Source organism: Sinocyclocheilus rhinocerous, unplaced genomic scaffold, assembly GCF_001515625.1.
Source record: "Sinocyclocheilus rhinocerous isolate Xijiao unplaced genomic scaffold, SAMN03320098_v1.1 scaffold723, whole genome shotgun sequence".
Taxonomy (NCBI): domain Eukaryota; kingdom Metazoa; phylum Chordata; class Actinopteri; order Cypriniformes; family Cyprinidae; genus Sinocyclocheilus; species Sinocyclocheilus rhinocerous.
The window spans coordinates 166116-193676 of NW_015655571.1; the positions used below are offsets into that span (position 1 = coordinate 166116).

At 38.4% G+C, this 27561-nt stretch overlaps 1 protein-coding gene and 1 pseudogene across 1 annotated transcript; both read right to left on the reverse strand.

The window, feature by feature from the left end:
- Positions 1 to 3066: 3066 nt before the first annotated feature.
- Positions 3067 to 10048, reverse strand: LOC107718525 (gastrula zinc finger protein XlCGF57.1-like). Its single transcript, XM_016525624.1, has 2 exons — positions 10035 to 10048; positions 3067 to 4541 (listed from the first exon to the last, which is right to left on the reverse strand). Exon 2 carries the CDS (start codon positions 4534 to 4536, stop codon positions 3067 to 3069), a length of 1470 nt encoding a protein of 489 aa, XP_016381110.1. The 5' UTR covers positions 4537 to 4541; positions 10035 to 10048.
- Positions 10049 to 17013: 6965 nt separating this feature from the next.
- The window catches only part of LOC107718520 (gastrula zinc finger protein XlCGF57.1-like), a 66646-nt pseudogene continuing 56098 nt past the window's right edge, over positions 17014 to 27561 (reverse strand).

Consider the following 27561-nt stretch of genomic DNA (forward strand, 5'->3'; position numbering starts at 1 on the left):
TGGTCCACTAGTTCTAGATTGACAGCTCCTCCTCTAGCCAATCAGCTGAAGAGGGGCGGTGACGTCACTCCAACGCGCCTCATTAGCTGCCGATGCTCAGTGTTCTGTTCACTTGTACAGGTGAAAATGGACAGCTGTCAGCTGGAAAACATCTTTCCATACAGGACACTGTTATATGTGTCTGCCTGTCACTGCTGTATGCCTGCCTGGCGATATGTCCATCCTCTGCAAGGGCCCCCAGGCCTTCTCCTCCTCAATCTTCTGTGAGGACACGTCTATGGCCTTTGTGAGGACCACCACACCTGCTCCATTCTCCACCTATGTATTGGACAGGCTGTGGTGTATATTAGTTCAACCATTAATTAAACAATAAACAAATTGTCTTCCAAACGGGGAGCCTAGATGAGCCTGGCCAGCCCCTGCTAGGGCCTCGGCTTCATTCTGGTTGCCAGGTGAATGGAGCAAGACCATCCCTGTGCAGGACCAGAGGTGGACTGCCAAGAGCGTATTTCACTCTGGCAAGCTGTGCCCCGATTTTAAGCTTTGGTATGAGCCCCGTCCCAACCCTCAGTAACCACCAGATACCAACAACTGGTTCTTCACCCATCGGTTGATGGTACGGATGTCCTACCACCTTTGGAAGTGAGGGTGTCCACTCCAGTTTCTAACAAGAACTTGATGGGCTATGGCATCCAGAAGAGGGCACGGAGGGTCCTGGACATCAACAGATATTATCTGATGGTGACAGAGACGCTCAGTTGCATTGTGTGATCTCTAAACTATCTAGCTGCTGTACATGTGTGACTGATATTACTTTTTTCAGGTTCTGTGCCATTCACCAGAGTCCCAAGAAGAAGAGGACTGGTACACTGTTCAGATGGGATCTCATCCTGGAGGACTACAGGAAAATTGAAACGATTGCACCTATTTCTTGTGGTGTGCTCCAGGGTTCCTTTCTTGGTCCGCAAAGAAGACAGGAGAGGTCAAATAGGCATTTGAAAATGAGACACAGCTGAGAACCATAATCTAATAGGCAATCAGCATTCTTATGGAAATGTCAACTTCCACACTCCCAACACAGAAAGACAAGGTGTAAATAAATACATGTACAATACATTACAATAAATCCACAAGAGAAGATAGACAGACACCACAGCATCGTGACTCAGACGACACTCAGCACTAACCCCACTGCTCCCATCCCCACCTATTCTATATCTACATGAGTTGATGATATCAATGCTCAAATGTCCTATAGCTTCCGTAACAATGACCAAAAGCTGCTGGGTGGTAACCTCTCTGTTCAATTGGTTAATACTGCTGGTGTTTTAGGCCTTCCAGTGCTATCAGAAATCTTGGTATGATTTTCAATCTTTCTCTCACCTTTTATTTTTCACATTGACTAACTTATCAAAGCAGCCTGCTTATACCTTCGTAACATTGCTTGCCTTCATCCTACTCTAAATATCAAAGGTGCAGAAATTCTTGTACACACTTTATCACCTACCCAACTAGACTACTGAATCTCTCTTTATTATGGCCTGCCCATCAAGAGGATGAATAATATTGGGTACATTCTTAACTCAGCTACTCAAGTTCTTATGGGTTTGGATCGTCATAAGAGTAAATAACGACAAAATTTTAATTTTTTAATACATTTAGCCCTGTGATGGACTGGCCATTTATCCATGGTGTTTCCCTGCCTTCGGCCCGAGATATGGGATCGGCTCCAGCAGCCCGCAAGCCTACAAGCAGTGTGGAGAATGAACTAATTCTTTAAAATACTTTCTCTAATATATACATGTAATTTACATGTGCGTACATGTACATACAGGCTACTGGAAGCACAACAAAAAATAAACTGTGCTGATAAACAAAAAATAAATAAATAAAATAAAAATTCAGACATGCGCATAACTAGAATAATATTTCCATGCTTTTCCTGATCATAAATTTAAAGTTGCCTGGTATTTCCAGAGTTCCACAATCAGTAAACTTATCCAGATATTACAACATTCAATTGAAATCGACAAAACAATATTGGAATCTATGGGAAAAGGTCATTTTGTTCGGTTTATGTCTATTTATTTGTAATCTTCCAGTTACATTGTTGCTTTTCCCAGCAAAAAAGGTAGAAGTTTGACATATTTTGATTCAAAGGAAATCAACACATGGAATTGAGTGACACAACTCAAAATTTGAGAGAATCTACTGTAACTCTTCAATATTTGAAACTACAGCAAAGATAATGATCAGGTATGGCCACAGGAGTACAAATGCACAAAATGAAGTTCCAAACGTAGGTTCGGGAGGAGCCTAATCATTCAAACCTGTCAATCATCATTACAAACCTATATAAGCAGCACTCATTGGCAGAGGTGGGGGACTCGAGTCACATGACTTGACTCGAGTCTGACTCGAGTCGCAAATTTAAGGACTTGTGACTTGCTTGACTAAATAAAGAAAATGACTTGACTTGGACTTGAGATCCAGTGACTTGAGACTTGACTTGATTTGACCTTCATGACTCGGCAGGACTTGACTTTATAACAACTCTAATGGACCGCCCCAGCGTCAATTCTTCCGGCATCCCTCCACCTCCCCCTTCTCCTCCTCTATTTCTGTTATTCTCCCTCTAGGTAGTACCCCAATGGGGGAGTTGAACTCGGAGCTCAAGCTGAGCCTCGGGTTCGAGCCTCCATTGGGGACAGCAAGCCAAGTTTGTTTACCATTAACCATCAGGACTGGATGGGCAGGCGAACTCGTGAAAGAAATTAAAAAGCCTTATGGTGAAGCATAAAGAGATGAAGGATGCAATTAAAAGAAGGATTCATGAAGGTGATAATCAGATGTAGCCTGCATTTAGCTGCAGTGTGAACATAGCCTTGATTTCACAGCATTTTTATTTCTTGTCATACTCTTCAACAAAAAACTGGGTCTCACATTTGCATGACTTTTCAGTGTGATGGCAAATTATTATTATATTATTACACTGACTACAATTGAATTGTCTTCCAGATTGAATGCACAGATGATTGTAGAAACCGCTCCTTTTTCTAAACCTCGTCATTCTGAGGAAAACTGCAATTTCTTCTCAGAATGCGTTCGCAAATGGCGTCTCATGCTGCTTTGACAAGTGAAACTCTTCTCGCACTGAAAACACTTGTGAGGCTTCTCTCCAGTGTGAACTACCTTGTGAATCTTGAGGCTTCGTTCTCTTGTGAAACTCTTTCCACAGAGATGGCACATGAAAGGCTTTTCTCCGATGTGAGTTATTACATGATCCTGAAGGTGATTTGTGTCTGTGAAACTCCTTTCGCACTGATGACATTTAAAACAGTTTTCTCTTGAGTGAATCTTCATGTGATTAATAAGGTTTACATTATATCTGAAACTCTGTCCACACTGATCACATGTGAATGGATTCTCTCCAGTGTGAATTCTAATGTGAGTCTTTAGGTTTGCTTTATCTGTGAAACTCTTTTCACACTGAGGGCAGGTGAAAGACTTGTCTCCAGTGTGAACTCTCATGTGGGCGTCAAGGAGTTTTTTCTGTGTAAAACTCTTTACACACTGTTGACATACAAATGGCTTCTCTCCAGTGTGAATGCTCATGTGAGTCTGAAGGTTTCCTTTTAATCGGAAACTCTTTCCACACCGAGGGCAGGTGTAAGGTTTCTCTCCAGTGTGAATTACCATGTGGGCATCAAGGGTTCTTTTCTGTGTAAAACACTTTCCACACTGAAAGCATATTAATGGATTCTTTTCCATGTGAATAATCATGTGAGTCTTAAGATATCTATTTAGTGTGAAACTCTTCTCACACAGTTTGCAGGTGAAAGGCTTCTCTCCTGTGTGACTTCTCATGTGGGCATTAAGGTGACTATTTTGTGTAAAACTCTTTCCACACTGATTACACATGTAAGGTTTCTCTCCAGTGTGAATTATCATGTGAGTCTTAAGTTCTGCATTTAGTGTGAAACTCTTCTCACACAGTTTGCAGGTGAAAGGCTTCTCTCCAGTGTGAATTCTCATGTGGGCATTAAGGTGACTATTTTGTGTAAAACTCTTTCCACAGTGATTACATATGTAGGGTTTCTCTCCAGTGTGAACTCTCATGTGAGTCTTAAGATCTCTATTTCGTGTGAAACTCTTCCCACACAGTGTACAGGTGTAAGGTCTCTCTCCAGAGTGAATGATCATGTGGGCATTAAGGTGACATTTCTGTGTAAAACTCTTTCCACACTGAGGGCATATGAATGGTTTCTTTTTAGTGTGAATTTTCATGTGGAATTTAAGGCTTTCTTTTCGATTGAAAATTTCTCCACACTGTTGGCAGGTGTAAGAGCTCTCTCCAGTATGAACTCTTAGGTGTGAATTAAGGTTTGTAGTTTGTGTTTTTTTAGCTTTTGGTGAGGAAGTCTTTTCAGTCTGTGAGCAACTAATCGATTCTTCAGTTTTGAAATCATGATGTTTCTCATTTTGATCTTTGTCTTTCTTTTCATTCAGTTCTTGACTCTCCTCTTTCAGTGCCATCAGGTCTGAGGTGAATAAATAAAAAATAAAAAAAGTTAACACCAGTTTATTGGCACAAAGCAACAGACATCAAAACATTTAGACTAGTGCTGTCAATCAATAAAAAAAAATAACTATGTGACTAAACAATTTCACAATGAATCTCCAAATTAATGTAAAACAACAAAGATTGTGTATTTAAAATATGTGGTTTAATGGCATCTTTTACCAAGTAGCCTATTGTTAATGGAGACCAGTCTCATTGATACAAATACTGCTACTGATCTGTCTCTATTAAATGCATTTTCCTCCCAATTTAAGCTATTAATTATAGCCATTATTACTGTATAATCAAAAACCGTTATGTGTAACATTTCATAGGCTTTGAAAAATATTGAAATTAAAAATCTTCACAAATTGTATATGCATAAAACTATTAATTGAATATAAATTAATCTTTATTAAACAAAAGTCAATCAGAGCGGTGAGTGATTTCTTTTTCTTTTGCTCTTTGATTGACATCAATGTCACAGACCGCAGCAGGTTTCATTTTAAAAGAAGTACTGTCTCTTTAAAACCTGAGCACATAAAACAGATCTGACACACATCCGCTTTTCTCCCAACACTTTACCATCATTTAGGACTTTTTAACTAATTTAAGACTGTGATTACGAGGTCACTATTGGCACGCTGTCTGAAGCGGCTATCTGTGCGTGACGGATGTTGGATGTTCACAGGAGCTGCTTCACAGACAGTGCACCAGTACCGAATTAACTTCTCTGTTGCGTCTTAATATGCTTAATAGCGTGTTCATATAGTCTATTGTAACACCAGCCAAAGGATGCCAGGAAAAAATGGTGTTGCATTAATTGCCATAATAAGCTAAATTGCGTTAATTGCCTTCTGTAGCGCATCCTACATGTGGTGTTCCCCAGGGATCAATCTTGGCACCGATATTGTTTTCACTGTATATGTTACCCATGGGATCTATATTTAGGAGATTTGGTGTATCATATCATTGCTACACTGACGATACTCAGCTCTACATACCACTTAAACATGATGATAATTCTGCTGTAAATCAATTAACTGCCTGTCTCCTTGAATTGAAAACGTGGCTTACAAAACTTTCTACATCTAAATAATGATGAAACAAGTTGTTTTGTTCGGATCAAATGGCAAAACTGACTTCAGCACAATCGATTTGGGCTCTCTCACCCCATATAAAGTCCACGATGCTAAAAATCTGGGTTTTATACTTGACTGTGAACTAAAGCTAGATAAACAAATTAATGCCACTGTGAGCTCCGGCTTCTACCATATTCGTAGATTAGCGAAGGTTAAACCCTTCCTGAGCAGGAAGAGTTTTGAGACTGTAATACATGCTTTCATCTCTTCGTGACTCGATTATTGTAACTCACTTTACTATGGCTTGCCGGTCTCATCTATTCATCGACTTCAGTTGGTTCAAAATGCGGCGTCGCACATGGATACATATTACACCTATCTAACACTCGCTGCACTGATTACCGTTGCAGTACTGTATTGAGTTTAAAATTTTACTTTTTGTGTACAAGGCTTTAAATTGTCTTGCTCCTCAATATCTTTCAGAGTTGCTTACTGTCCACAATCCTGTCAAATCACTCAGATCTCAGACTACACATATGTTGTGGGTTCCCAGAACTAGACTAAAATGTAGGGGAGAGCCTTCTCTGTTGCTGGTCCCAAATTATGGAACACACTGCCTCTATCTATCAGAACTGCTTCTACAGTGTCTGAATTTAAATGTCTGTTAAAAACTCATCTTTTCTCCCGTGCTTTTAATGATAGGTGATTGGGTTCAATTGGGCTCACACTGCACTTTAGGTTCCGGGCCGGAGCACGCTTATGCTGCCTTCACGTGCTGTCGAAATGATCGTGAATACAAGTTTCCTAATCAAAAATTTAATATGAACTGCTGTCAATGCTATTCTTTATTAGTTTTCAACAACTACATCACCTTGTCTTGTCCTTAAAGTAGTGCCTAATTATGAACAATAATTTTAAGCATATTGTATGTATTATAAACAATAAGCATGTATTTGACCGAAATTCCAGACTCGTCAGTAAGCTGACTATCTGGGGCGGTGAATGTTTATGGTTATCAACCAATGTAATCACTTGAATGTGACAAGCCCATAATCAGTCATAAGTGGGAAATATTAAGTTTCTGATAGCATGTGAAGGCAGCATCAGTCATTATGATGTGTACCACACTCGAGAACCATGCTCTAGCCCACCTCTTCCAAACGGGCCAGGGACGGCTAAACGAACATAGAGCGATTACACTAGTCAAATTAACTAGGCTTTGGGGGTCAAACGTGCTCAGGCATGGTTCAAAACCCCTAGTGTGAGTACACCCTTGCTGTGCGCGTCAGAGTATATGAGCAGAGCGGTGTGATTTTGACTGGAGCGAGGAGCGGATTATTTTAAAAGTCGGAGCATTGTGGTTTTCACTCGCTCCAAGAGCGCTCTATCACGAGTACAATTCATGCCAACGGCCCGTAATATAACTGCACATTTAGCAAGAATTCACGTTAAACTTATTTAGCTAGCTTAATAGAGAAGGATCACTCAAATCAGAAAGAATAGGAAGGCTATGATGACGACATTGAGCGGGAACTTATAGTTCTCAAGGAATTTGTTTGTTCCTTCTAGATACTGAATATTTTCAGGTGAAAGCATGATTTAAACAGGTACAACACTTATTCACATGCAATCACTCTCTCAATAATGCATTCAAACAAATGTAATCTTACAGTGCTACTTCATCTGTATCTGATTTCGAGTGAGAAGAAATATATAAGAAATGCAGCGATCCGTAGGTAAAATAACTGACGAAAACGTATCGTTATTTTCATCACAAATATCTGCACTGCAAAAAAGCAGCAATTATACTTTTTAATGCTGACAACCATGTAATTAGCCTGGCATGAGATAGGAAAAATTTTGCACACCAATAAGCGCTCCAATAAGCCACTTTGAAACTCTCCTGTTAATAATTTTTTTTTCTTTTAATATACGTTATGAACAGAACTGTGATATTTCAAACATACTGAAATACTTTAGCGTGCGTGCGCTCAGATTTGATCTTAGAGTGCGAGTACGCTTAAATCCATGGCTCGTATTTGTAAAAACTCTCTTTGGCGTGGAAAAGTGTTTAGCGTCACGTCAGGGTCTGAGCAGATGTACGCACTTTTTCTTGTTCGAGTGCTGCAGGTTTTTGAAAATGTAAGCAGGTCTTGCAGCTCGCTGTTCTAAATGAAAGGATTTGGACGATGACTGGTGATCTTTTACATGTTAATGACATTAATTAGGAGTCGTTTACAAGGCAGAGAGCTGAAACCATTCATTTGCACACAAGTTCAAGATTCATAGATTTCACATCTGAAAGAGGCATACATGCGTTTTCTGTACATACGTTCATTTTATGAATCACACGTACGCATATTTGAGAGATGATCATAAGATCAGTTTTAAGATGGTTTCTGCGCAAGATTTTATAAATGAGGCCCCTGCAGCGGAGTGATTATTAAATGCTCGGAGCGCGGAGGGGAAATTGTTGCCGCTCACATACTCTGGTGCGCATGCTTCGGATGTGTGCGCTCAGAAAACCATATATCAGAAGTTTAAACTGACATGGTTTTAAAACACACGGCAATACGTTTTCAGCACAGTTGACATGATAATCAAAACCAAACAGTGTTGCCAAACCCCTTCCTCAGAAAATCTCTAGAACCACCCTCAAAAGTCTCCATTTTTGACAAAAAGTCGCCAAATACGAAAAGGTAAATTTGGTAAAGGTAAAGGAAAGTAAATATATATATATACTTTACAAATTATGACAGTATAAAAAATATAACAAAAGATTAAGTATAACAAAAAATTCTGAAGTGAAATTAGGAAATGCTTGTGATCTGCAAGCACTGTCATGTGGTGAATTTGGCCAATGGTGAAACAGCTAAATTTGGCGACAAAATCCCCAGATTGGCAACACTGAAACCAAACAGATGTTTTTTGGCAGAGTATCTGAGGTAGGAGCTGTAAAGGCGCAGCTCTATTCTGGAAAAGGGGGCGGAGAGTAGCAGCTCATTTGCATTTAAAGAGACATGCACGAAAACAACGCGTTTCTGCTTCCACTCAAAACAGGCATTTTCAAAATGATATAATAAATGATCTGTGGGGTATTTTGAGCTGAAACTTCATAGAAACATTGTGGGGACACTTGAGACATATTACATCATAGATGCCCTTTAACTCCTATCATAGCACAGAAACTATGCTTTTTAAGTTGAATCTCTATTCTAATGCTATTTGTATTTGATCTTTAATAGACCAAAACTTTTCCTAAAGAGCTTGAAAATTATGCTGGCATTTGTGGACAAGAATTAGCAGAGTTTACTTCCTGTCTATCTGACCAGTATTTGCTCCTCTGCTTCTCTCCTTGTATATACGCTTCCCTTGAAAGATGTCGTCATTATCGCTGTTATGCTGATGATGCTCTATAATTCTTCACAACCTGACAAGATGGCACAACTCTAAAAAATTTTTTTTAAAGAAAGGGTATTTTAAAAAATAACAAAAAAATAAAAAACAATTTTCTTGTATGAAATTCTGACAAGCCAAAATAACAACAACCAAAAAACTTGATGAAGGGGTGTACCATTGTTATTTTTCACAATTAAGAACCTGGTTGTTGCATTCATATATGTATATATATATATATATATATTAATAATCATAGCCATCTTCCACCTAATGCGAATTTTAATAATACCTGACAAAATGAACAAGAAATTGTATGGTTAATATTAATGTAACTGACAGTGTAAAAGGAAATATGGGACATCTGACCTCCATCCTAAAATGAGTTTGACAGCCCTATTATAAGCAATAAACAGCATCATATATGAGCTCGTCTCAGTCTCTCTGTAAAAATCCACCTGTTCCTAGAAGTCCATTCAAAGTTTGTTCCTCACATTTCTGTTGTGGGTCTTATGGTGTGTTCAAGTCATGTCGGATAGATCGTATTTACGAGTTGAACGCACATGAACGCCACCACAAAGTCGTTATTACGAGTGGGAAACGTAAAGTTACTGGTCACTGACTGTATTATTTGCTCACCAAAGATCTATGAAAGACAAAGATAAACAGCATACAGTGACTCTACCAGGAGAAATGTTTTATTATTTTATAAGTAGGCTGGTGTTTCTGAAACATGACTATTTATTGCTTGTTGTAATGATCATTTACTGCTATTTACATTCAGATATGTTAATATATTAGTATGGCACTTTTGATGATAGCAGAAAAATCACTTACAAATAAAACAAATGTCAAGTTAAAAACTGAAGTGTCGTTGTTTGCTTCAAGCAAATACTGGGTTTAATGTTACATAAAATAAGTTTTTTTTTTCTGTAGAGCTGGACATTTTAATAAGGATCAAATGAGTGAGTTCAGCTTTGAGAATGAAAACCAACCTGTTTGTTCCTCAGTATCTTCATGTTTGACTCTGAATGTTTCTTCAATCTTCATGTCTTCACTCTCCTCTTTAATAAACTCCATCTTTGTTTGTTCCTCAGTATCTTCATGTTTGACTCTGAATGTTTCTTCAATCTTCATGTCTTCACTCTCCTCTTTAATAAACACCATCTTTATAATAGCGAGTCAACGTGGAGTTTTTCTGTGTGTTTGGACACTTTGTCCTGTTTGAGATTAATTAACAGAGAAAATTAAATGCAAACTAAATCTCTGGGTGCGTCTCAATCAGCTCACTAGTTCAGTAGTCAGCACACTTGTGAGGGAGTCAGTCAGAGAGAGAGTTAATTAAATTACCTACAAAAAAACAATCAAAACTAGCACTCAAATAACAAAGGGACACAAATTATATAGAAGGTTCATATTTGTAGATTAAGATTGCTATTTAGTATTTGCTAATTTGTAGGGACTGCAGTGTCACTAGATAAAGCATTAAAGTGTTACATTGGCTAACAAATTAATTTCACGGTTTTATATACAATTGTCTAAACGAGTTGTATCGATTTAAACACTTTAAATGAGCACACACCTTTCTTCAGCAGAACCACAGATGTAGGAGCGCGCGGCGCAACCTAATGACGTCACATCGACACACCAAAATAAAAGTCTTGTTCGCTAAAATCAATATAATTTTACATTAGAAAAAATTATTTAATTAAAATGGTTTAAATCGTTTCTTCTAAAATGTTAATGCCATTTTCATTTTCCCAGATTATCTTTATTCAAACTGGCAGGCAGTATAATAATCTGTGCTAAAATGTGATTGTAATATAAAAAAGTTATTTATTAGATGTCAGATTTCAGTTACTGCAAATTGATTTACAAACATCATTTAACTTCCCATATCAGCCCTCTACGAATAACAAATGCACTGAAAATCAACTAATTTTGTCTTCTAAAGGGATTGGATGGAAAGAATAAAATGGTCTGTCTTTGATCTAATTTTAACGGCAATGTTCTTTTATATGAAATTTGTTTAAAATACAGTTTTGCAGTATAAAGGAATATGGTTCATTGATTATTACCTTTTTAGTTTCTTTAATTGGCAAAAAATGACAATATATTCAGTTGTTAGAGTAAACCGTTCAGTTAATAAATACAAGATACAATACCCAGTTTATTAAAAACTCGAACTCTAGAAGTACATCCATCAGAAAAAAAAAGTATATGTTATGTTATATTAGTGTTAAGATTTTAGTGAAGTTAACGAAGGGCATCTGGTGTAAAACGTGCGGATCACACCGCTGTGGTGACCCCTGATAAAGAGAACAAGCTGAAAGAGAGAGAGAGTTTAGTGAAGTAAAAATACCTGCAATATGCAGTTACACCTGTAAGAAACTGAATGAGTGAAGATCAGGAGACCGAGTGACTCTTCAGCAGGTTCTTGAAGCAGTGAATCACTGTACTTTTATACAGATTCCAGGAGGCTGTTCTCGTGAACGAGCGTCCAAAAGTGAGTAGAGACGAAAATGTGGAATAAAGTCGTTATTTTTGTTTTCTTTGCGCAATAAAGTATTCTCATAGCTTTGTAAAATTACAGTTGAACCACTGATGCCACACGGACTACTTCGTCGATTATCTTGATACTTTTCTGGGTCTTGAACGTGGTAGTTACCTTGCTGTCTATGGGAGGGTCTGAGAGCTCTCAGATTTCATTAAAATATCTTAATTTGTGTTCCGAAGATGAACGAAGGTCTTACGGGTTTCGAACAACACGAGGGTTAGTAATTAATGACAGAATTTTCATTTTTGGGCATTTATTTTTATTCTCCCCTATACATGTTTATCAAATTCAAATTCAAATGAGCTTTATTGGCATGACTTGCACAGTATTGCCAAAGCATTGTCCATTACATGAATAAGGAATAAACAATTATATAATACATAAACAAAACAAGAATAGATATTTAAAACAATTAAGTATATACGTACATGTATACTTTCTTTCCTTTTTTTTCTACAAACAAGAAACAAGAAAAATATTTAAGACATTGTGCAGCAAGAAATGATCTTGCTTCAGTTTTGTCCGACAGGCTGATACATATCTTGCTGCTGTTGTGATCATTTTGGAATTTTTCCCTAAAATGTGACTTAATGTTTCTGCATTTGGTAATGCCATAAAATTTGGTTTAATTTGTTGGAATTTGGGGAAATATGCAGCTCTAATGTTGTGATAGTAATCACAGTGCAATAAGAAATGTTCCTCTGTTTCTACCTCTTTCTGCGAGCACAGTGAACATAGTCTCTGTTCACGTGGCTGCCATCTTTGTCCGTGCTGTCCTCTCTCTATAGCTAGACAGTGATCTCTCAGTCTGTATTTTGTAAGTGTCTTTCTTAATTTGTGATCTTTTACACAGCTCAGGTATTCTGCTGGTTTGTAGTCTCTTTTTAGGTCTTGTAACTGTGTGATTTGGTTGGGCCGGATTGTGCTGTGCTGGGTGGGTGTAGTTTGAGTACCAGCTCAAATAAACCAACATGTTTATCTATCTCCTTTACTGAACTGGAGCGCCCTCTAGTGTCTAGGTGGGTCCCACTACATCCCCTCCTTTAAGGCTCAATAACCATCTCAACAACATATAACACTGAACTTTCTTTCCTAAGCTGAAAGCCAGGGTAGACTACCTGGACATTCCTGACTCTGCTGAAGGGATTATTCTGCCCTCTTCTTGACAGCAGGTCTTTCTATGCTAATATTGAACTCATAAGTCCAGTCCTTCTGGTGGACGGGAAATCCTACCCGACCTTGTCACTGTTCCATTGACAACTTGCTGTGATGGTTCTGGAAGGACTGTAAGATGAGCTCTGTTCCTTCTCAGTGTTCCCATCTCAGTTTCTACCTGATGCTTCTCCCTGGACGTTCCAGTGGTCTTCGATGTCCTGATCCACACTTTCTGTCCAAGCATGATGACTGGTAGATCTTTTGCTCCGTGTCTCGATCTGAATGTGACTTCTTGTTTTTCTTTCAGTCTTCTGTCTTTCCTCCTGAACGTTTTCAAATCAGGCCATTTCGGTGCAAGAGATTTCTGTGTAGCTGGAACTGTTGATCTTATCCTCCTCCCCATCAAGAGTTCTGCTGGTGAGATTCCATGGCTCAGTGGAGTCGATCTGTATGCCATAAGAGCTCTCTGAGGGTCTTGAGTCTTTCTCAGCATTTGTTTCACTGTTCGCACCGCTCGCTCTGCCTCTCCGTTGCTCTGAGGGTACCGAGGACTGCTTGTGATGTGGTCAAAGTCATAGTCTCGAGCAAACTCGGCAAACTCACAAGATGCAAAATGTGGACCGTTATCGGTCACCAGTGTTTCAGGGATTCCAAACCTGGCAAAGATAACCTTCAACCTTTCCACTGTTGTTGCTGTTTTGAGTTTTGGCAGGTTCACAACCAGTGACCAGTTGTTTCCCTGGGATGTGCACGATGTTGTACTTGAATCTGAGCAGCCTCAGTCTGAACCGAAGAATTCTTGGAGGTAAGTCATCAAGTGGTCTATTGCCCAACAGAGATATTAGGGGTTTGTGGTCGGTATGTACCGTAAATTCCAATCCGAGTAGATATGCACTGAGTCGCTAACATGCCCACATTACCGCAAGAGCTTCTTTTTCAATTTGTGCATATCGTGTCTCTGTGGGTGTTAAGACTTCTTGAGATGTATACGACAGGCCTCCACTCACCGTTTTTCGGTTTCTGCATGAGCACCCCACCAAGACCATAGGATGAAGCATCGGTTGAAACTACAGTCTCGCTATTTGGACTACACTGTGCCAGTATAGTTGGTGAGCCGGGTTCTTTTTTTACTTTTTCGAATGCTTCTTTCTGCTGTGCATCCCATGTCCAGGTGCAATCATTCCTTAAAAGGTCTCTCAGTGGTTTTGTGAGAGTTGGCAGATGAGGTGAAAACTTCCCTTTTTTCAAAAAACCGTCTCACTTCTTCCACGTTTTGTGGCTCAGGCATGTTGAGAATAGCTTTGATCTTGTCCTCGTCTGCTTCGATCCCTTGGGCACTTATTGTATGGTCTAGGAATTTCACTCTCTCGACAAACACACACTTGTCATTTAGCATCAGTCCAGCTTTTTCAAACTTTTTCAGTATCTCACACAATCTCTCATTGTGTTCTTTCTCGTCTTTTCCAAACACTAGGATATCGTCTGCATGGTAAAGAGCTCCAGTCGTTCCCGCAATTATCTGTGAGATTCTGAGCTGGAAATGCTCTGGGGCTGAAGATATCCCAAAAGGAAGACGCCGGAAGCAGTATCTCCCAAAGGGTGTGATGAAAGTTGTATGTGGCTCGGAGTCTTTGTGCAAAGGTATTTGCCAGAACCCAGATGTGGCGTCTAGTTTCGAAAACACAGCTGCTCCCTCTAGCTGCGCTAAAGTATCATCCATAGCCGGCAGTGTGTGTCTCTCTCTACACACACATTCTCATTCAATCTAGTGAGATCGGCGCAAATCCTGATGTTGCCATTAGGTTTTGGCACGACGACCATTCCTGCACACCAGGCAGTAGGCTCTTCGATTCGTCGGATGACTCCCATTTCTTCCATCCTACAAAGTTCCAGTTTTACTTTCTCCACAAGTGGCAGGGGTACGCATCGTCGGGCTGATAGTGCATACGGAACAGCTCCTTCTGTCAGTTTAATCTTGTAGCTGCCCTCTAATTTCCCCGAGTCCTGAGAAGACTTTGGGGAACATCACTTTGTACTGCTCTCCAGGTTCATGTAAGTGGGCTACCTGCTGCAGTAACTGTAATCCTTGGATTGCTGGCAGTCCCAGCAAAGGCATCACTAAATCCATGACAACATGTATATCCTGCCGGATACTCTTTTTGTCCTTTTTCAGACATGCGCTGAATGTTCCCATCACTTTCAAAGGAGTACTGTTGGGGCCTAAGATTGTCTTTTTGGAGTCTTTAAGTTGGCCCTGTTTGTCTGCCGAATACATAGATGCTGGAATCGCCGTAACTGTAGCACCTGTATCGATTTTAAAGGTGATTGGTTCTTTATTCACCAGGATTTTCTGTTGCCACCTATTCTCCTGTTTTTGGGTCTGGATCATCCCCAAGAAAGCAGACTCGTATGAGGTGTCAACTATCGCTTCCAGTCGTTGAGCTGACCGGCATACTGCAGCAAAATGTCCTTTCTTTCTGCATTTTCTGCACACTGATTCTCTGGCTGGACATGTTTTCCATGGGTGCTGTAGACATTTCCTGCATCTCTTACAGGAATCCAACTGTTTTATTTTCTGAGCTGCATTATAAGTACTTTGCGCTCTCTGCGCTGTCCCCTCTGCTCTCTGTGATGTCATTTTTGCGTTAGACGTTCTCTTTGTCATGTTTGCATCGACATTCACTTCTGCTTCTTTTGCTTCACACTTTTCTCGTCTTATTATTGGCTGCTGACGTTTTATTTCTTCATTTTGTCTGACCTGAGTTATTGTTTTGTCCAATGTCAAATTCGGATCTAGTTGCAGTTTCTCTGAGAGCTTTGCATCTCTTATGCCCACTACAATACGGTCTCTGATCATTTCCTCATGGAGATCACCATAACTTCAGTGTTCTGCAAGCTTGTACACATCTGTGATGAAGCTCTCTGCTGATTCACCAGGTTGTTGGAATCTGCTATTGAATTTTGCTCTTTCGTATATGACATTATGTCTGCCAATGAAGTGCTCACTTAAAGCCTTCTTGACTTCATCATAACTTTTTTTTTTCTTCCTCACTTAGGGGTAACGTATTTAAAATATTGTCGCTTTTCTCCCCCATAATGTAAAGCAGCGAGTTTACCTGGTATGCGGAGTCTTTTTCTGCAAGGCCCGATGCTACTCTGAATCGCTCAAAGCGGCGCATCCACTGTGGCCAAGAGCTAGGCTCGTCGAAATTGAAACTTCCTGGGGGTGTCAGCGAAAATATCTGATCCATTTTCAGTGTTCACTCTCTTTTAATCCCAGGTGTACTGCTCCGCTATTCCTTTCCTTTTCTTTTTACAGATCAGTTCTCAATCGCACACTTTGATCCATATCAATTTACTCATTTCTAGCAGTCTTTATGCAGCATCACTTTTTTTTTCACTCACTTCTTTGCAGGTTGTCAAAACCACTTCTGACCATGTAACAGATTGTTATTTCTTAAACTCAAGATGAGACGAGACATCAGCACACGCAAACAGCTCAGTTAAGCCAGGCTCACACTGTGCGATTTTGGCCACGATTTGGTCGTCTGAGACAAATTTTGAAAATCCTAAAAGATTCCTATAACCCTAGGCTAAAATCTGTAGTCTTTGATTGCTAGTTTGACATGTTCACCGACAGCCGATTAATGGCCGTTGCGATCAAATTTTACCTCCAACGAACTTCTGGCAGTGTCAGAAGATTTGGCGCACAGTCCTGCAGTGTGACTTCTCCTACGACGAACATCAAACTGTCTTCGTTTTTCAAGACAAGCCATGATCAGAATTAATGCTAGAGATTTATTCTAACCGCATAAACTCCGGCGCTCCCGTCCTCCGCTCACGGAATTCATCTGATACGTTGCCTTTGCTATGATAAACACCAGTTGCACTGCTGTTTTCATGTGGGTGTGTAGTGCTGCTTGCACTATTCTTCTTATATATGCCGGTATTGCCAACATTCATATACTTTTAATGATAGCCAACATTACAGCCCCGCGTGCAATGCAGCTCGCAGTCACTGAACGTGTATGGGTTGATAATATAAAACAAGACTTCTTGCGCGCACCCGTTTTTAACGCGTCTTGACTGTCGTACAGTCTGACATTAATGACAGCTGAGACCCCGCAGGGTTTCATGATCATCATGTTCGTACAGTCTGACAAGTACAATCCTAAAGGACTTAAAAAAATAAAATTAAAAAAATCGCAATGTGTGACATTTAAAAACAAAGACTTTTGACAAAATCGCACAAGTCTCGGCTCTACTTAACATCCATATATTTTCATTTTACCCTATACACGTTTATCTATCTCCTTAACTGAACTGGAGCGCCCTCTAGTGTCTAGGTGGGTCCCACTACAATTTTCACATGTATCTGTAAGTGTGATGGAAGAAAAAGTTATTACACTGACTAAAATTGAATGACTTCCAAAATGAATGTGCAGATGATTGTAGAAACTACTCCTTTTTCAAAACCTCTTGTCACACTTAAGAAAACGGCTATTTCTTCCCAGAGTGAGTTTTCAAATGGCGTTTCATGCTGCTTGGACATGTGAATCTCTTCTCACACTGAGAGGGCAGGTGAATGGCTTCTCTCCAGTGTGAACTCTCATGTGGGCATCAAGGGTTCTTTTCTGTGTAAAACACTTTCCACACTGAGAGCATATTAATGGCTTCTTTTCAGTGTGAACTCTCATGTGAGTCGTAAGTCCTCCATTTCGTGAGAAACTCTTCCCACACTGAGGGCAGGTGTAAGGTCTCTCTCCAGTGTGAATACTCATGTGGGCTTTAAGGTGACTTTTCAGTATAAAACTCTTTCCACACTGTTCACAGGTGTAAGGTCTCACTTCAGTGTGAATTCTCATGTGTGTCCTAAGGTTTTTTTTCCGTGTAAAACATTTTCCACACCGAGGGCATATTAACGGTTTATTTTCAGTGTGAATTTTCATGTGGACTTTAAGGCTTTCTTTTTGATTGAAAATTTCTCCACACTGTTGGCAGGTGAATGGCTTCTCTCCAGTATGAATTCTCATTTGGGAATTAAGGTTTTGTGTTTTTTCAGCTTTTTTTGGTGAGGAAGTCTTTCCATTCTGTGAGCAACTAATCGATTCCTCTTCAGTTTTGAAATCATGATGTTTCTCGTTTTGATCTTTGTCTTCCGTTTCATTCAGTTCTTGACTCTCCTGTTTCAGCGCCATCAGATCTGAGGTGAAAAGAGACAAATACAAGTTAAAACGAGTTTAAAGGCATGAAGCAACACACATCAAACCATGATATGAAAAGCATCAAATCCAAACATGCATGCTAGATCCTATACCTACTAAACTTCTGAAAGAGTTGTAACCTGTAATCTCAGAACTTCTTGTCGATATTGTTAATCCTTTGCTTTCTTTAGGACCTCCACTCATCTAGATCTTGATGGAGGGATGTACCATTACATTGTTTTCCACAATTACGTATCTGGTTGTTGCATTCACAAATTGTTTCGTTGATAATCATGGCCTTCTTTCACCTTATAAATGTTGCAGGATCAAGAAATAAGCTCTAGTTGGCCGAATAGAGCACTTACTAGTCACACTGACCACTGTCTGCATTTTCATTACCCTTCAAATCGCGCAAACTGAAATTGTGAATTGAAAATGCACCCAATGGAAACCTGTCAATTTCGCAAAACTCCCATATATCGCAAAAAAGTTTTTACGCTTGCATGAGGCGTTTTTTTTAGGCAATTCGAAAAAGGAATAATTCGCAAAACTGCAATGGAAACAGATTATTCACATTTACAGGTCATCTGGTGTACGTAAAAGTCACATGATCATTCTTTAATGTACTATAATAGGGTGACCATACGTCCTCTTTGCCCCAGACATGTCCTCTTTTTGGACTTTAAAAATCCCGGCCAGATGCATTTTTTTTTTAATTGCCCAAAATGTCCAGGATTCGGCTTTTACTTTCTATAGTCACCCTAACTATAACCTCCAAGAAACACCTCATACATGGCTGCTCTCAAGTATAAGGGACTGTCCTTGCCAGTAATGCTTGGACAGACTGCGCTGCTTCGCTAAACATATACGCCTACTTTCATTCAATTAAAAATAATGGCTAGTGCAGTGGCTGTGATGTACGTAAACTACCAACATCCATCAGCATGACTTATTGCAAGATGAAAAATTAAAAAAAATGTGGCATAAAAACGGTTGATGGAAATTCTGTCATTTCGTAATCGTTTTTTTATCGACATTTAGTATAAAATATTGCAAACGTTTTGTGCAAATCTGTAATGGGAACTCAGCGAGTTTCTGCATCATCTTAGTCTGGAGGACTGACTGCACTGGGAATAAACAGTTACTGGCCACAGCATTTGCTAAATTCAATCTGAAACGAAAGAGAATTCATCAGTGCCAGTCCTCCTTATGCGCAAGAATCTTCTACTTCACCTGCTGAATTCACTATGGCAACAATCTGCAAGATCTGCGCGGGACCAATCGAGCCGCCGGATCAACACGACCACTGCGTCGCCTGCCTGGGCCTGGCCCACGCCATGGCGGCGCTGGACGAGTCCAACTGCGGGCATTGTGCGGACCCGCCGCGATCTGGCTCGCGGCCTATTCGGGGTGAGGCCCACTGCCGCCAGCGTGCCGCTGGTGGGCCCTCCCGGTGACGGGAGCGTCGTCTTGCCGCTCCACCAACCCCAACGGTCGCCCCGGTCCCCTTCCCCGAGGACTGCTTCCTCCCTCCTTCCAACATCGCGGCGTTTGTGTCCTTTGGCCAGGAGGAGGGGGATGACACGATGTCCATCTCTGCCTCGGAGAGGGAAGATTGGGCGGGATCGGAGTCCGATCAGTCGGACGCCATCTCTCACGGCGGGATTGAATATCGTTTCCATAACGGAGAAATGTCTCCGTGATGTCTCGTGAAAGCTTGAGAGGGAACGTCTCCGGTTACTATGGTAACCTCGGTTCCCTGAGAGCTTGAACGAGACATCACGGAGGTCGCAGTGTTCCGTTCAGTATCAGATTCTGACGTAATTGTCGCGTGCACCGCATTTTATACTGCCTCTCGAGCTTGTCAGTATTTGCATGCGATTTGCATACTTCGCGACAATTGGCCAGTCATTTGGACTGGCTTTAGCCAAGAGGACTTCAAGAAAGGTTGGAAGGGAAGGAGTTCCCTTGCCCCACTGCAACTGTGCAATTAAAAAATCTTAGTTTTTTTTTTTTTTTTCCCAATGATTATAAAAACACCTTGCTTGATTCTGTTCCTGTCATTTAAAGCAGGTTTTTTGCATTTTTCCTTGATAGGACAGTGGAAATACGACAGGAAGTGAGTGGGAGCTCGGAAGGGAACTTAATATGTCTGTTCTGTCTGTATCGTCTCAGTGAGCTGTTTGAGGCTTTACACATGCACAGTAAAGCAAATTTAACGTTTTCTGATGTTTCAGTGTGGATGAGAAACTTTTGGAGAATGCTTGAAAACGTTAATGTGGATGGAGAGCATTTTAAAATGGAAACACTGTTTTCATGTGTATCTGGATTAATGTAGATGTAGACTTGGTGTCCACTGGCTGTTTTATTTGCTCACCAAATACCTTTAAATGAACAAATGTAGACAGCATGCAGTAGCCAAATGTGATCACTCTCATTTCTAGGTTTGCATTATTAAGTGTTAGAAATTAACAGTTATGGTTTATTTTAGAAGCAGATATTAGGATTAATGTTACAGAAAAAAAAAAATATGTCCAATGTGAAAGCAGGATCTTCTTATTTGTCTGGTCATGTGATTTCAACATGTCTGTGACATTCTTCATCAATATCATTCATTTCTGTAGAGCTGGACATTTTAATAAGGATTAAACGAGTGAGTTCAGCTTTGAGAATGAAAACTAACCTGTTTGTTCCTCAGTATCTTCATGTTTGTCTCTGAATGTTTCTTCAATCTTCACGTCTTCACTCTCCTCTTTAATAAACGCCATCTTTGTTTGTTCCTCAGTATCTTCATGTTTGAATGTTTCTTCAATCTTCATATCTTCACTCTCCTCTTTAATAAACGCCATCTTTATAATCGTGTGTCACGTAGATAGATCTCAGTTGCTTCAGGAGTTTTTCTGTGTTTGGACACTTTGCCCTGTTTAAGATGAAAATAATTAACAAAAAGTAAGTTATAAAATTAATTAAAACAATTAAAGTAAATCAATCATTTAATAAATGCAAACTAAATCTCTGAGTGCGTCTCAATCAGCTCCCTAGTTCAGTAGTCAGTGCACTGATAAGGGAGTCAGTCAGAGAGAGTTAATGGCCTTAAATGATCTGATTAAAATATACATGCAAATTATACATAAAGTTTATATTAATTATTTGGTATTCAATTATTTGTATATAAAATTAAACTGATTACACTCTCATGAAAACATTTGCAGCTGGTTTGTAAAAGTTGTCATTGAACATGTTTGTGTTTGTTCAGCGTGGCTGATTCGAATCACTGAATCTAAGGGAGTCAGTCAGAGAGAGTTAATGGCCTTAAATGATCTGATTAAAATATACATGCAAATTATACATAAAGTTTATATTAAATATTAATTATTTGGTATTCAATTATTTGTATATAAAATTAAACTGATTACACTCCCATGAAAACATTTGCAGCTGGTTTGTAAAAGTTGTCATTGAACATGTTTGTGTTTGTTCAGCGTGCGCTGATTCGAATCACTGAATCATTTTACGAATGACTCGGTTCAGATGATTCGGATTCTCAGTTTCTCTATCTTTTTTCCAGTTCTTGAACGATGCACTTATTCACGATATCGGGAGCTAAAAGAGACGCACCTTATCTTTTATTAATACGAGGATGCGCTTTACTCACACAAATGACACTAAATAACGTATTACAACGTTACATTTAAGATTGATTGTTTTTTACGTAGATTGTAAAACGTGTAAATTGACAGAGCAGTTTGCATTGATTTAAAAACCACTAACCTTTCTTCAGCCGAATCACAACAGATGCAGGGAGCGGGTTAAGGCTAGAAGGGGCGCGGCTTTATGACGTCACATCGCCAGAGCAAAATAAAAGTCCTGTTTACACACTGATGTCTATTATATGCATATGATAATGCATTTCCACAATTATTATTTTTTTAATTAATGTACATTTACAACACTATACTTTGTGTTTTCTTACCTTGCCATTAAATTACATAATGGGCCAATACCGGCACAGATCCGTTTTTCTGCATCTGGACCAGAACTGGGCCAGCTCCGGACCACATGCGGCTTCCTATATGGTGATTTGGCCCAAATGATCTGGGCCAGTTCATTTTATATACATATTTATATTTATATATATATATTTACACACACACACAAATAGTATACATATCTAGAATTTCAAGCATTTTCTCTTCTACATGATTAAATATCTTATTCTCTCATGCCACTGATATTTTTCTTTCTGTGAAATGTTAAAAAGTTAAACTCTTAGACAACAAAAATGTGAAAGTACATATAAACAGTTATTGTACTGAATAAAATACAACTTGGTAATCTAATGTTAGTGCTAACACAGCAGTCACTACTTCACTTTAAACATACAGTAAAAATAAAATAGGACATTAGAGTAAATTTGACATAACTTTCTACTAACTGTGCTTACATAATATTCACCAAGCTTAAAACAGTGCTACACAATGAGAAGAATCTGAATAATTACCACGTGGAAACTGTAATACAACAGTTGTTCAAATTTCAAAACTCAAAATAGATTAATCGGTAGACAATTTCACTAACTAGTGTGTCACAAACTTTATTTACCGATATTTTCTCCATGTTTTGGGCCTTGTTGTGCTTCTACTAACAAGGAATAACATCCAATAAATGTCCTGGGTCAGGTGTACACGAACAGCTATTGATCTATTGTTTAAACACTGTTTCAAAGAAAAGTAAATTGTCAGTATATTTCATACTAATGATACACTCATATCTACAACTGCTTCCAAAAAAAAAAAATTATTAAAATTCGACATACCTCAAAACAGTACAAAAATAAAACATTTCATTTATTTATTAATTTTTTTTTTAATTCTGTGCAACTACAGGAGTTGGTCTCCTCAGTCCAAACAATGTGGTGTTGAACAGAAAAAAAGCAGAGGAAATAATAATAAAATTATTAATAATTTGTCGTGGGTTCAATTCCCAGGGAACACACATACTGGTAAAAAAAAGAAAATAATGTATAGCCTGAATGCACTGTAAGTCGCTTTGGATAAAAGTGTCTGCTAAATGCTTAAATGTAAATGTAAATTTCATTGAATGAACTGTAGGTAACAGGTAGGACAGCCACACTATTTAATTCCCATGAGGCATCTGCAAAAAAGACCAAGAAGAAAGCTGTTAGTTTTGATGAGCTGAATAAAATACAACTTGGTAATCTAATGTTAGTGCTAACACAGCAGTCACTACTTCACTTTAAACATACAGTAAAAATAAAATAGGACATTAGAGTAAATTTGACATAACTTTCTACTAACTGTGCTTACATAATATTCACCAAGCTTAAAACAGTGCTACACAATGAGAAGAATCTGAATAATTACCACGTGGAAACTGTAATACAACAGTTGTTCAAATTTCAAAACTCAAAATAGATTAATCGGTAGACAATTTCACTAACTAGTGTGTCACAAACTTTATTTACCGATATTTTCTCCATGTTTTGGGCCTTGTTGTGCTTCTACTAACAAGGAATAACATCCAATAAATGTCCTGGGTCAGGTGTACACGAACAGCTATTGATCTATTGTTTAAACACTGTTTCAAAGAAAAGTAAATTGTCAGTATATTTCATACTAATGATACACTCATATCTACAACTGCTTCCAAAAAAAAAAAATTATTAAAATTCGACATACCTCAAAACAGTACAAAAATAAAACATTTCATTTATTTATTAATTTTTTTTTTAATTCTGTGCAACTACAGGAGTTGGTCTCCTCAGTCCAAACAATGTGGTGTTGAACAGAAAAAAAGCAGAGGAAATAATAATAAAATTATTAATAATTTGTCGTGGGTTCAATTCCCAGGGAACACACATACTGGTAAAAAAAAGAAAATAATGTATAGCCTGAATGCACTGTAAGTCGCTTTGGATAAAAGTGTCTGCTAAATGCTTAAATGTAAATGTAAATTTCATTGAATGAACTGTAGGTAACAGGTAGGACAGCCACACTATTTAATTCCCATGAGGCATCTGCAAAAAAGACCAAGAAGAAAGCTGTTAGTTTTGATGAGCTCCACTGAAACAGTTTAAACTGTTGCTAAACTGTAGATGAACTTATATAGGTTAAGCTGAGTTATAATGTCTGTATTTGAGCTATTTTACAAAATCTAGCACAAAACCAGATCTGTGTAGATCTGTAAACCAAACTAGGGCTGTTTACAACCACACCGCGGTGGCAGGACATCACTGGCAGTGGTATACAAATAATAATAATAAGTGAAGTAAATAAAGTAAACAAAAATTGCACACAAGTGTTTTTTTTTTACAAAGATTTCTTTACAAACGAAATAACAGTTTAGTAGCTAAATATTGCAAATATGTAAACACTTGGATTCATGCCGAACAAGGGCATGCATTTGGATTGTAATAGTCTAATTTTGTTTTTATTCTGTTCCTGTTTGCCTGTGTTCCTGATTCTAGTTTGCTTCCATAGTTTCTGATCACGGTTACACAGTTACCCCGTGTGACAGTTCATAGGCTCCAGAAATATCTTGTTTTTCAGTCTTCATCTCTCCTCGTGTTCGATTTTATCACAGTCTGTATTCATTAGGCAATGTAAGAAATGGCAAGTGAAATGAAATGTCCAAAGAGTAGCGTTAAAAGGTTAATGCTTTATCTTGTTTGGAAATAATGAACCACCTACACTAAACCCTACCCTAAACCTAACCAATAGTGTTCACAAAAAAAAAGTGAGAAAAGTGTTTGCTAATTTGAAATCATAACAACTAAATTAATAAAACACCAGTCATATATTGTATTTGTATATGCTTATTTTATTATTTATTTATTTTGACAGAAATGAGCTATGTTTGACATTGCTAGTCATAAAAACTAACAGTGATCATAAAATATTACTACTACTACTGATAACTAGTTTAAAGCCAGATGAAACAGCGCTGACAAACAGGAGAAACACTGTGTGCAGCGATACAGTTAGAAGGCTTTTCAATCTACACATCACCATCATTTACTATGGATTTACTGTAGTAACAACACCATATTGTGGCAGAAGTGTGGGATATTCATATTGAATTTTATTATATTATTAATGCAAACATGTATTAAAGGAGTATTGGAATATAATTACAGTATTTTTTTTTTTGATTAAGCTATTGTGTTTGTGTATTTATACTAAATGTATTTACACTACTGTTTTTTAACTGTGGTTATCATGATCTAAATGTATGCTACTATAGAAGACCAATGGATCGTTTTAAAGGGGTCATATGATGTGATTTCAAGTTTTCCTTTCTCTTTGGAGTGTTACAAGCTCTTGGTGCATAAAGAAGATCTGTAAAGTTGCAAAGACTAAACGCCACATGACCACCAGACCATATGAATAACAATTTCTCAATTGATAATCATTCTTTTTGCTCAAATCATTGTTTTATTTGTGAACATAACCGTCCGCGTTTTGATTTTGCCAAATCAGTTTGGGCGAATGCAAACAACTTACTGATCATGAGCCCAACATTCAAAGCAGGAAAACTTTCAATCTACCTGAGGCAAGACGTATTTCGCTATTGTAATTTAATGCTGTTAAATAGAGAGAGAGAGAGAAAAAATAAATGTAAATTTTTTTACTTTTAGCGTATTCCTAAACTTGGACCTCATTATTAAAGTACAAATTCAAGCAGCAGAAGCAGCCCACTCTCTCTTAAGTTTTCTTTGATTGAAAAATATGCATTTTCATTCATTCATAGGCTATGGTTGCAATACAATTTTAGTTCAAAAATGTAAGTGCCATTGTTTAAAAAAAGCTTTATTGACTGAAGTTTCATAGACATTAAGTTGTTATGCTTTCAAATTTCATGCCATTTGTATGTATATAATTTCACAGTGTTTTCACCTCCTAAATTACTACACTAACTACTTGAGCAGTCACAATTCTATAATCGTACAATTTACGATGACATTTTTTTGTATGACATTAAAAATATTTTTTAGAATAATTGTACATAAATGGGTTAAGCAAAACAAATGTGTTTTTTTTCTGGGAACTTTTTAACTGCAGGTAGACATACATTATGGTACAGTACAAATATTTTGAGTGTCCCTTATTTCCTTTAAAAAATTACAATTGTCCCTTATTTTCCATTTCTGAAGTTAACATTTTTACATCAAACCGAAAGCGCTAGAAAAATACAATGAATTACGAGGCTGTAGAGAACAGTGCACTATTGCAGACTTATATGCTGAGGTTTTAATTACATTATTTTAATAGAGCGGTGGAACTATGATGTCACTTTGTAGGCAAAAACCCGGAAGCGAGTTAGCATTTTAGCACTTCCGGTTCCATTGTTCCAGGCTGTGTCCGAAACCGCTCCCTATCCCCTATACAGTGCACTATATCAGGTGTCGGCCATTTTGTAGTGCTGTGAACGACTTCATTCCCTACATTCGTTCACTACTTTTTACCCACAATCCTCTCTGATTTTGAGTGTACAACCAATGAAGCGCCATTTCCCAAAATCCAACGCGAGACGGCGATAGAGCATTAAAGAAAAAGAAATATGGCGGACGGCAACATTGGAGGCGGCAACTTTTACAAATGTAAGTAACTTTTTATTGTTTAAAATAAGTCTTTATAAAGAGATTGTGAAGTGAAAGGATACGGGAGCGATTTGTTGGCACAGTAATTACTTTTTAGTGTGGTAACTTTGTAACAGCAACAACAACAGATGATCATTTGGTCAATTGTTCACAGTTATGTTAGTGAACGCATATATGTACAGTATTTATCTAAGTCTTAGAAAATTATGTATTAACGAATTAGTATTTGGTTTAGCGACGGATGAGGATGTTAGGTGTCTGATCCTAAAAAGAACAGCCTATGCCCATCTCTTTTCTGGCCGGAGAAACACTGCTCAGCATGGATGGGAGTGAGTTTCAAGGATATTTTTTGTTGTAAATTAATACAGTTGAGGTTTAATTTATGTGTGTTTGTTAATGTGTATATCATTGTTATTTGTACTACAGAACAGTGCTGAAGGACATCGGCTTGCAGGGGGTGGTATCCCCTGCCAGAGCGGCCAAAAAATGGCATATCAAATGCTCTGCAAACAACCCGGTAAGAAGTTGCACCTGCCAGCCAGAATATGAAGACCAGAATTTCAAGATCCTGACCCCAACCATGGTCACGATCCTCACGGAGGGTGTTAATGAGGTAGGTCAGTGTTTGCCTGTTAAGCCGAAAGTCTGGCCTCGGGTCACTTCTCCCGACAGGCACTTGTTGGTTCAGCAGGCTGTATGGAGCTCGAGTGCCAAACTGAAAAAAATTAATATACCATGAGGTAAAATGTGTCATATTGTGTAATAAATGTACATATTGTGTAATAATTATATGTACAGTCAAACCAAAATATATTCAGACACCTTCAACATTTCTCACATTATCAGAGTTTATTCGCTATAGTTTAGAAAATGGTAATAAAATATGACAAGAACTCAGAGTTAAACTGTCAGAACAAATTCATCTTGATAATGTCAGATAACTTTGATAGAAAGGTATGTAATGGATTACAATCAACCAAAAATTA

Bases quoted from the DNA above. Each gene is read 5' to 3' on its own strand.
- LOC107718525 (XM_016525624.1), bottom strand. From the start codon at position 4,536: ATGGCACTGAAAGAGGAGAGTCAAGAACTGAATGAAAAGAAAGACAAA.